The sequence below is a fragment of the Parasteatoda tepidariorum genome, chromosome 6, assembly GCF_043381705.1.
Source record: "Parasteatoda tepidariorum isolate YZ-2023 chromosome 6, CAS_Ptep_4.0, whole genome shotgun sequence".
In the NCBI taxonomy this organism is placed as follows: Eukaryota; Metazoa; Arthropoda; class Arachnida; order Araneae; family Theridiidae; genus Parasteatoda; species Parasteatoda tepidariorum.
Window position 1 is genome coordinate 52,369,985 of NC_092209.1, and position 12,183 is coordinate 52,382,167.

Here is a 12,183-nt window from a genome sequence, read left to right on the forward strand (position 1 = left end):
GTAATAGTTTTATACAGTAGTAGTTTAGTATATCTTTATATGTGTGCTTATCTTTTTTAAATTCAAAGGATCTATAGAAAGGACCTAAGGAGCTTCAAATACCTGTTTGTTAATAGTATTCGTTCTTTAACTTCTATTTCTATGTAGTTATCAAAGCTAATTATCATAGAACATATGGGTAACTGAACACTGAAACATTAAGGGTCAAATTACGGTAAAAAGTACAGATACTCCGGGTGCCGTTACCTTTCATAATAAAATTCATTTTCACAGGAACATGTAACGGAACAAAATTCATATTACTACGCTCTACAAATATTGATATACTGTGCATATACATATTGCATATAAAATACTTATTGCATTTACTGATATACCGTAATTTTTCGACTTAATTACCGTAAAATCATTGAATAACTCTAATAAAATAAGTATTACTGAAAAATTACGGAATTATTTTTTCAGTAGAAATGCATTTTGCGGATGATACACTCAAAGTTTCGGTACTTTATACCGTAATTTTTGATCCGAAATTTTTTGCAGTGAAGTTTTGTAACGTTTCAAGTTTATCGGTATTAATTCCAGTGCATGATTACATTATCTTGTCCTTTCACCACACACTTTGTTTATTCTAAATTTATTTTTAGATAAATTTCGTGTCTGAATTCTCGAATTTAATAAGCTACAAATTACATTACAACCATTACTACATTTTATGTAAAGCACAATTTTACATAGTTGTACTTTTATAACAGTAAAGTATGATTGTATTATCTTGTCTTTAGTGGTCATTGTACACTTTGTTTATTCTAAATTCATTTTTAGATAAATTTCGTGTCTGAATTTGTCGAATTCGATGAACTACATTACACTAAAACCACTACTACATTTTATTACATTTTACATATTATTTCAGCACAATTTTACATTGTTGTACTTTTATAACAGTAAAATAAATGAAGTGAGTAAAATAAGATGACAAAAGGTTGGCATAATATTAATATTTACATAATTAATGAAAACAAATTTTCAATGGGGTTTCATGTTTGCATGAATCCAGGTTAGGTAATGCGTCACTCTGGTGTACACTCCTGGGTACCCGGGTTCTGCGCATTTGTAACCCAATGAGACGATACCTACAATAATCCAGCGATCATCCACTGTTTTCAACATTAGAGGTCCTCCAGAATCACCCTGAAATAATAAATAATCATTATATATATATATATATATTAAAATAAAAGGCAATTGCGANTATATATATTTTTATATATATATATATATATGTAGATAGATATATAATGGACATACTATAGTGATCACGTAGTTTAAACTACATAATAAACAACATTTAATCTACATTACAACTTATATTCAAACTACTTAATAAACTACAGTATAACCTATATTTAAACTGCATATTAAACAACATAATAGCTTGTAGAAAGTTTTTTAATCCTTTTTATGAAAAAAATATTCCCTGCAGAAAATTAATTTTGCTTATCAATGAAAAAACTGGAAGGGAACATAATTTTTTTCATTTTATTTTCGACACAAAAAAAGCATGAAATGGTAAAAAATAGTTTTCTTTAAAAAACATAATAATCCAGTTGAGAAAAGTTTGAATAAAATTTTCGCAGATACCGTTGGGTGAAGTTTGGATCATAAGAAAATAATACATGAGTTATTAAATTAATGAATATTAATGAGAAAATGCATGTCACGCTGTGTATACTGTTGCACATTTAATATATATTTTTTATCATAAACTAGCCTAATACCTGTTCTTCGTATCAATTAAATCAATTAATCAGTTAATCAAAAATCAATTAATCAGTACTGAACAACAATACGATATCATGCGCAAAACTGTAAGGCATATTCCGACACAATTGTAGAACGAGTTAAGTGACATTTGTAGGGTTTCTTAGGGGTTCTGAGTTTTTCTTACCGATTTATAAGATTATGAATTTGCAAAGGAAGGTCCATACATCAATATGTAGTTCTTGTTGACAAAGTAGCTTTTTCTAGTAATGGAATTTTTCAATGTTCTCAGAACTTCAAAAAGTTCCTTGCGCACCAGTTTTTGTTTTATTGTTATTTTTGATTTTTTTTTTAGATGTTCTTCAATGCGTCTTTTTTAATTCTAAATGCATTTGATTAACTCAATATCGTAATTTTGGGGCCGGGATAGCCTGGTTAGCAGGGCCCTGGGCCCATGTCCAATAGGTTGTGGGTTCGATCCCCGTGTAGTAAATGGTGACTGATGCACGTTAAATCCGTCGTGTCACAAGGTCCTCCATGCTCCCATAACAAATCATACCTCTGGGGGTACTGATCCAGAAAGTTCTTTGTCTTCTGGATTGGTTTAAAATTACAAGGCTACGGAGTTGAACATTAGTAGTCGTAAATCCGAAATTGGGTTGGCTGTTCAACGACCGTTATAAAAAAATAATAAATAAATAAAAAAAGGAGTTGCTTCAATAGGGGTATATTTAATCTGACAGAATTGTTTTCGTTTTCATTTTAATCTTAACATAACCAAACCACATTAGTTTTTAGTATGCTTGCGTATTAGTTTTTAGTATGATTTAGTATTTTTATGTAAGACAGTGGTAAGTAGAATAAGTCCCGCCTTCTAATAAATCGGTAATAAAATAGTTCGGAGACCACTTTTTTCTTCTTACCCTGATTATATCACCGATTATCAGGGTAAGAAGAAAAAAGATTAGCTCTGAAAATAGCTCTGAAAATGTCACTTACCTAGTTTTTCATTAAGCTCATCAATTAATAAAGCTAGAATAATTTCTTTTTCTTTTATTTATAATTATTTTTTGCCTTTCTCTGTGACTTTACGTTATTATACTAAGCAAAATATGGTTTTTGTAGTCCATCCTATCAGAATAGAGATTAACTGCACTTAGGCATCACTTGCGTAAGACATTTATTGCAACAGAATGGGTATAAAAACTGATTAGTATTGGTGCAGTTTTAATAATCACCAAATATACCAGTATAATACTTAATAGCTATATTGGTATATTTGGCGCTCATTGCAAAACCTTTCATCATTTTGAGTTTTGTCGAAATTTTAAGAAGAAATAGAATGCTTAGAAGACCTTGATAGGGACTTTGGAGCAAGACGCTTTCTCTACCTTACTTGTATTTACTATTTAAAATACTTATAAGTAGGGGAGGAAAAAGCTTTTAATTCTAATTCATTAAAATATCAATAAAGTATCTTTGCTGCCACTGGAAAAATATTTTCTGAAATTACGGAAAACCCGTTGTAGAATTCTTATTAAAACTGCACCATCGTAATGAAATGCATTTCCCATTAACCTTTTCTCCACTAACTTGGCTTTTCAGCACGTGTCTTTTTTTTCTTCTTTAATTTCAATTAATATATATTACCAATACTAACTAAGCATTGATATCAATAATATGGCGAATAATAATACCCCCAAAATGAATAAGCATCTTTTTTCCATTAGCTTAGCTTTTCAGTAAGTTTTTTTTTATTACTTCAATTTAACAACATTAATTAAGCATTATTGTCACCAATAATAGTGGGGTAATTTCTTACTGCTCTTCTTAATGAATAAGTACCTTTACTCCATCAATTTTGTTTAGCTTATTTCAGTATGCATACATTACCTAAATTAATTAAGAATCATTGGCGATAATGATAGTATGGCTAATTTTTCCGTTTCACCTAAGCGAATCAGTACCACTTTTTTCATTAATCTTGCTTTAAAAAATCATTATTGATTTTTATCATTTTAATTACCGTTGGTTTTAAACTATTTACTTTTGGAGAAACACACTTTAAAATAGTTACTATAATGAAAAGAATTATATATGATTATATATAAATAAGCATATGGTATCAGATTTTGAAATATTAATTTGGAGATGTAACCCATGAATGCTACCACGTTAATGTTGTTCATCGAATATATCTGACATAGCGAGTAAAAAAAAATTAAATATTAAAATATGTCTAATAATATTTCTTAAAATCATAAAATCAAATAGATCTCTCTCTCTTCTCTCTCTTATATAAGATATATATATATAGATATATATAGATATAGATACACGTAAGATCTGTTTTTTTTTTTTTTTTTTTTTTTTTTTTTTTTTTTTTTTTTTTNTTTTTTTTTGTCTTTTTTTTTTTTGGCTGACGAAATTTAGAGGTGTTTCTAAGGATTGTTTTTCAACTATCTCCTTCGTTAAATCCAGCAATCCAACCGGTTTTGAAGCTTCCAGTTCCACTTTCCTCACTAGTGATTCAGTAAATTTCGAAAACGTTTTCTTCTTACCCACTTTAACTTTAAATTTCGAGCCCTACTGAGTGTATTTAACTTCCTTCTTGACAAAGATTCGAAATATATATATATAATTAGGAAGTTTTTACGGACAATGAAGACCATGTATTAACAGGGTGAGGAACACTATGTATGTAAGTTGCAGTAACTAAAGCTATATATAAAAAATTATAGACTAAAATTAATAAGATGGTAAATATATTTATTCATTCATTTTACTTTTAGCCCTTTGACGCAGAATTAAAAGTATTTTTCATACCTCTTACATTATTTTTCGTTAATTTAGGTCATTTTCAATTAGGTCCATGTTTTATTTTGCAATTTATTAATTTATTGTTATTAAATATAGCATAAAACACCGATGTCTTTCACTGCGTTAAAGGTATAATATTCCAAACAATAATTTTACAAGTTTGCACTTATTTGCAGTTACTATTTAGATCTAATAGAAAGCATTATATTTATTATTGAAATTTCTTTAATTTATAAAATTAATCATTAATAAATTTTTCAAACTGAATGAAAAATTTCTTTTTCAAAATTTATATTTTTCTTCAGATATAATTCCGTTAATCTATCAAATTTTTTTTAGTAATTATTAGACTCTTTTTTAAATGTAAAAAATACCAAAATATATTTTTGCATGTAATCGTCAAAGAGTTAAAAAATAGGCAATATCGCGTTCTACTAAAGGCTGGGAAAAAATCAGAATTAATTTGAGGTATATCATGCACTTTATTTATATTTCAGAAAATAATGGCTATCATATGAATTCTTCTTAAGCAAGTTAAAATGATGCTTTTGAAAAATTCGGTGAATGAGAAATTTGCAAAGCTGTACCAAAATCAAAAAATGAAGAATTTGTAGAATAGCGTGTCTAATCTCAATAGGGTGCATTTTTACTGATTAATGTTTTCAAAAGGAGTTTCTCCAAAGAAGAAAAAGTCGATAACAAAAACCTATTCTAACGATTTTCACCCGAACAAATCAATTTGAAGTACAAAGCATTTTGATTAAATATTCTATTGGAACTGTGTCCTAACGGTACATTGTGTCTAAGGGTTCAAGAGAAAACTGAAAAACTATTTTTGGTAAAGTAAATATATTTAAATCGTGGCTTTAACTGAAAGTTTTACAAAAATAAAGGGAAATTACTTAAATTTAATGGCAATTTATCCTTATTCTTCTTTATTTTTTAGGTAAATCTGCTTATGAAACACATGCAAGTTAATGTGATTTCAGAATATTTAGTTATGGATATATATCTATAATAGCTGCTAAACCCTTACATTAACATCTTCTAAATGTTATGCTTTTAAAAATAATAAAATACATTCCATTACAAAAAAATCGACGCACCAAGAAGGAGTTGTCCCATTGAAAAGAAAATTGGTGGATAGTCAGACAATGTACAGAATAGTAAATGATTAAAATATCACAACAATTGAATAATTTATTGTAGAGTTACAGTAACAAGTTCAATAAGGTGTTGATCCGCCTCTAGCCTGGATACAAGCTGCCACACGGCGTGCCATAGACCGATAGAGCTCCCGGTTGGTCTCTTGCGGTATTTCCTGCCAAATTCGATCCAATTGTCGAACTAGGTCATCAACATTCCGTGCCAGATGCAATCGCCTTCCCATCATATCCCAGACATGCTCGATGGGAGAGAGATCTGGTGATCTGGCAGGCTAAGGAAGAGTTTGACAAGCTTGCAGACAGTTCATGGCAACACGTGCCGAATGTGGTCTGGCATTGCCCTGCTGAAAACCCCGCCCAGGGCGCTGCAGAAGGAACGGTAGTAAAACAGGTCTTAGGATGTCGTCGACGTACCGCTGTGCAGTAAGTGTACCTCTAATGACGACCAAAGGGGTCCGGCTGTCAAAGGAAATGGCACCCCAGTCCATAATGCCTTGCTGAGGGCCGGTGTGGCTCGCAATAGTGAAGGCAAGATCTACCCTCTGCCCTGTGCGTCTCCAAACACGTCTTCGATGATCGTCAGGACACAGTTGGAAGCGGGATTCGTCGCTAAAGACTATACGTCCCCAGTCGGCATCATTCCAGTCATATCTGTTCAAAACATTCATGCATACGAAATTTCAAAGCAATCGGATGATTGCTTCTTGGTGCGTCGATTTATTTGTTATAGAGTGTATAAAAAGATTGTAGTACAACAAAGATTTAATTAAAATTGGATGACAAATTTCAAAAACACTTTTTATTTAAATAAATAATATAGACATTGAATCTAATGATAAAATTCACATATTTGAATTTCATTTACCGAAAATTTATTTTATAACATCGACATTATTTTCTTACTCTAACGTTACGTATACGAGAAAACTTAAATTTTTCTTATTTTGTAGAACCAAGCAATAAGTTAATACAGTTTTTGATGAAAAAAAGTTCACTTTTTAGATGCTTCAATAGAATGCTTAAATCATAATAGTATTTTTACTTCATAGTTAGCGCTGAAGTTTATCATGTAAATACTTTTTATTTTAAAGATCATCTTTCTTGATCTTATATGATAAATATACGTTAAGCTGAAATTTTTTTAACCCTTTTAAACATACAAAATTGAGACTTATTTATAATGTATTGAATGAAAATACAGTAATTGAAATTAATGTAATAAAATTGAACGCGACGAATGTGTCTAACCTTAATATTCGTATACTCTACTAAATATGACAAAAAAGAATCATAATTCAAAAAAACAGTAAATCCGTCTAGAATGAATCTAAGGTGGCAAAGTTAAGTGTAGGTTTTGTCCAATCACCGTAACACGACAATTGACCTTTGAAAAATTCATTTCGAAGGAACTTTATTGTGCTGAAAAGTTCTGATTGGGTGGAAGTTTTCCCTTCATTTTCAAAAAATTCCACGCAATTTATTTATACGTAACCCATATTTCAATCAATCTCTCCCCTCCTTCAATCATCTTCTTACGGTGGATGGATGTTCTGTCGGTGTATTTAAAGAACATTCCCTTGCCAGTTTTCTGGAACACGATCAACGACTAAGATTACGACGTTAAGTGTATCCTTGTTTTCTGTACGCCTGTCATACTACTTTTCCATGACTTTTCTAAAACATTGGGTTGCTATACAATTCTAAATCCTCGTGACTTCATCTACCACCCTTATATATATATAGCAANATTTATATATATATATATATATATACACAACCACATTGAAGGTTTGAGTGACATGATTCTTAACTAAGATCAATGTTAACCACTAACCAAGCAGGCGTCTTTTCCACCTTCTCTTAACCCAGCGCAGATGACATGGTCACTTCCCCTAGCTAGAAAAGCAGCTCCTCTGACCCTCGAATATGCAGCAAAACATTCGTCACCGGACACGATTGGTATTGTTACGTGTTGTAAAGCTCTGGAGCTACCAGTACCTAAAAAACAAAAATGTATTGGTTCAGGAAAAAATGTAAAAATATAGGTTTAAGTAAAGAAGGAGAAAATCAAATAAGTACAAATAGGTAAGGAGAAAATCAAATAGGTAAAAATAGGTAAGAAGAAAATCAAATAGGTAAAAATAGGTAAGAAGAAAATCATATTTATAACTAAATTACAGGATTGTATGACAACAGATAGTGATAACAAATAATGGGTAAACGGAAATAAGGGTTAACGATTTCTGAATGAGTAATTTTAGAGAAAATATTCGTAAAGGTTTAAATGAAGAAGAAAATTAATTTTCTATATTTCCAAAACGGCATACGTTAATTACTATTACTATATTTAATTAAGGGAATGCTGTTTTAAAACATCATGTAAAGTAAGCAAAAATGTGCCGCAATGGCTAAATGGTTTAGTCATTGTGAAGTAATGGTTCTCTGTTAACTCAAATGGTTCTGTCATTGTGAAGGATTCAGGTTTGATTACCAGTGTCTTGGGTCACACTCAGCTTCAGATCGATGGATACCAGTTTGTCTGTGAAATAAAGGCGATCAACGCGTGATGCTGACCCCATTGTCACCATTATACCGTTGGTTAAAGAATTTAAAGAATTAAAGACTTAATTTATATGACCCTCCTGGTTATCAACGGGCTGTAGTGAGAATACTTTTCTTTTCATGTATCGAAATATTTTTCATGCTACGCGAATCAGAGTAGGCCTCGCATTTAAATGCCGAACAAAATATTTACTATTTTGAGTAAGTCAAGTGAATCAGTAGATAATGTTTTCTCTATAAAATGCTGAAAATCATTGTAAGCGATTGAAAATGTTTAGAATTATTTTGAGAGCATCGGTTATAGGTTTTCAAAAAAAATTTGAAAGGAAGGAAACGGGGGACATTTCTTAAAATGAAGGGGAAATAGTTCTTAATGTAATACTTCATTACACTACATTTGTTGATGCATGATTAATATTTAGCTTCATTTTTAAAGAAAATATTTTTCTACTTTAATGACCCGTTATTTCAAGAAATATTCAAAAATTGAAATTTGTTTTTTGAAATTTTATCATCAATATTTACTGTACATGCATATTTCAGGACAACTAATTTGAAGTTTAATGTTTTTCAAACTAGTTTCTATTTTTTAATTTAAAAAAAATTATGTTTTATATAGTGGTAGGTAAAAATCGCAAGAGTTTAACCACATCTAATTTCTCGAAATCTTAGTTCCAAACTGTATAAAACTATATAGAATTTAAAATTTATGCCAATTTCTTCAAATGTTTCTATCATTTTTTTAAAATTTAACATTGATAAGATATGGTAAATGTGTATGAGAAACCACACAGAATAAAACATTTATGCAATTTTTTTAAGCGTTTCTATTAATTTTCCAAATTTAACATCGACAGGATACAGAAGTTCATATTGTATTAAGTTTTCAGCTCTGGAAAGAATAAAAATAATTCATTCGAAATGCTATAACACCATCCTGCTACTGTTGTCATTCAATGAACAAAATCATAGATTTTATATCTGCTTTTTTTATTATCGATTTTTCCTATTTAGCATTGTCAGGATACAAAATTTAATATTCTGTTACATTTTTCAAAATAGAAAGAATGCAAATAGTTTATACGGATTGCTGTGTCGCCCCATCCTGCCACTGTTGCCATTCGATGAACAAAATAATACGACATCATATCTGTTTTGTTTTTATCAATGTTTCAAACTTAACATAGCAGGATACAAAATTTATATTCTATTACGTTTTTCAAAGTAGAAAGAATAAAAATAGTTTATACGTAATGCTTTGTCGCCCTATCCTGCCACTGTTGCCATTCGATCAACGAAATCATACGACATCATATCTGTTTTGTTTTTATCAGTTCTTTATATTTAACATTGGCAGGATGCAAAATTTATATTCTGTTATGTTTTTTGATATAGAAAGAATAAAAAATAGTTCATACGGAATGTTGTGTCTCCCCATCCTGCCACTGTTGCTATTCGATCGACAAAATCCTCCGAGATCATGTCCGGTGTTGGCAAACAAATCGGAGCAATCTTGTCAGTGATGTAAACCTCACTAGCGATCTTGACCAGAGCAATATCGTTGAAGAAATCTGATCCACTGTGGTTATGATGAATCACCAGATCTGAAACAGTATATTCTTCACCACTGTCCAAAAAATGTGATCCAAGACGTATCACGAAAGAAGAAGCTGGTCTGGAAAAGTTCATTAATTATTTTATTCATTAAATTTATTAAACCAAAATTATTTTTATTCACTTCATTTTAAAACGAAAAAAATTATTTTAATTTATTGAATTAAAAAAGGTTAAAGCCATATTTTCTACTAAATTTTGGACATCACTTATATTATATTCACTTATATTATATTGATTTGCCCTATATAATTTATATAAGGTGCTAAAGTAAAATTGAAGAATTTTTTCTAATGCTTTTACACGATTACTTTTTGGTGCCGATAAGATTATTTAAAAAAACTGTTTTTTTTTGTTGATAAAATGCGTTAATTGAAAAAAAAAAAAAAACAATCACGACAGTTGTTTGTTATTTGTAAATTTGCTTTTAGTGAATGCACGGAGAAAAAATGCTGGTAAAATTACCATATTAGATGGTAATTTTACTTTGGTATAAAAAAACATAATTCTGGATAATAAGACCAAAATTTACGATATTTAAACCATTCATTTGGTAATTTTTACATTCATATGATAACGGTTTACTGGAAATTCTGGTTTTCAAAATTATAGTTCTTGCTACCCTACATTTAGTAAAGTACATTTAACAGAATAAATTTTTTTAATACCATGTTCTTACTTATCATTATAAAATTAACAAACTATAAAACCAAATTTTATTGATAATTTTTCAAAACCATTGCCTTAGCATTTCAGTAAAAATTACTGAGATTTTTGGTGTTCCTAAATAGCTAGAAATGAAGTGAATTTTACCATATTCTGGTAATTTTGACCATACTTTTTTCTCAGGGTGCTGAAACCCGAGAAATCTCCTTCTCATTTTCTTAAAAGAGTGCTAAAATGAGTTTTAAAATATATTGCACAAATGTGTAGGGACATATTTTTTAAGGAAACACAAATTTTTTAATAATCGAACTTTTTAAAAATTAGTATAGTATTTCAGGCTATTTAGCAACAATAGCTTGTGAAGTTAGTAAAATTTAAAAAAGTCAATTTTAAATATTTCCTGCAGAAGATAAAATTATTTATTGCTTAAATTTTGTTTCATTTTTATCATGGTGTTGAAAATTTTAGCGCTCGTTTTTGATCAAATGATTTATTCTCTTGAATCAAACGGATTTGATAAAACCAAAAAAGGAAAATTTATGTAAGTCTGCTTTAGAAATACACCTATTTTTAGGGGTAGGATACATCTATTCTTAGAAAAATAAAGGCTTCGTACGTATTATTCTAAATATTTACTAAAAAAAATATTTTGATACTTTTTCGGAAAAATGCACGGTGTTTTGTAATTACGGTTCTCAATATAATTTTTTAGAATCCTTGTCAAAAATATAAATACTAGCGGATGCATATACACTGGTTATCATAAATTAAGGAAAATTCACAAAAATCGCGATAACTCAAGAAATTACACATGGAATTTTATGAAACTTACCCACAATATACAACACATAGTAAGGTATTAAACAACATAAAAAGAAATTATCAGACATTAATAGTAGTATAGAAATTAGCACATGTATAAAATAAACAAATTGGAAGTATCGGTTTGCAATAGAAAAAGTACCTTTAATATGGAATATGATTGCCTCTAGAAGCAATACAGCACAAACAGCGATGTGTGATGCTTTCAATTATGCGGTCTATCAGTTCAATAGGAAGTGAGAGCCATTGCTCTTGTAAAGCAGTTGCAAGCGTGGCAAGGGTCTGAGGGGGCGGATTGATGGCAGATACACGCCTCCCTAGAGCATCCCAAACGTGCTCGATAGGATTCAAGTCCGGGGATCGAGCTGGCCACTCCATGCGAGTAATTGTTTCCTGTTGAAGATAATCATCAACAATGCGAGCTCTGTGTGGTCTTGCATTATCGTCCTGTAACAGGAAGCAATCACCAATTGCCCCGGCATATGGGCGCACATAAGCATCAAGGATGTTGTCTCGATAAACCTGAGCATTCACGGTTCCCCTTGGAAAGACATGGAGGTATGTGCGCCCTCCTAAGGATATGCCTCCCCAAACACAGACACTGCCTCTTCCGTATGCATCTCTTTCACGGATGTTTGATGGATGATAACGGGTCCCAGGTTCTCTCCATATCAAATAACGTCTACTGTCACTTTCTAGACTAAACCTGGACTCATCCGTAAAGAGAACAGGCCTCCATTGATCTGACGTCCAGTGGACATGTTGTCGG

At 30.6% G+C, this 12,183-nt stretch overlaps 1 protein-coding gene across 2 annotated transcripts in view; it reads right to left on the minus strand.

Annotated features, from left to right (window-relative positions):
* Nucleotides 1–872: 872 nt before the first annotated feature.
* LOC107451130 (uncharacterized) overlaps nt 873–12,183 on the minus strand; it is a 37,267-nt gene continuing 25,956 nt past the window's right edge. For both annotated transcript variants that reach the window (XM_016067130.3, XM_016067131.3), the window contains 3 exons: nt 9,731–9,987; nt 7,585–7,748; nt 873–1,194 (listed from right to left, as the gene is read on the minus strand). In XM_016067130.3, coding sequence (XP_015922616.1) covers nt 1,030–1,194; nt 7,585–7,748; nt 9,731–9,987 — 586 coding nt within the window. In that variant the 3' untranslated portion in view covers nt 873–1,029. The remainder of the gene's footprint in view (nt 1,195–7,584; nt 7,749–9,730; nt 9,988–12,183) is intronic.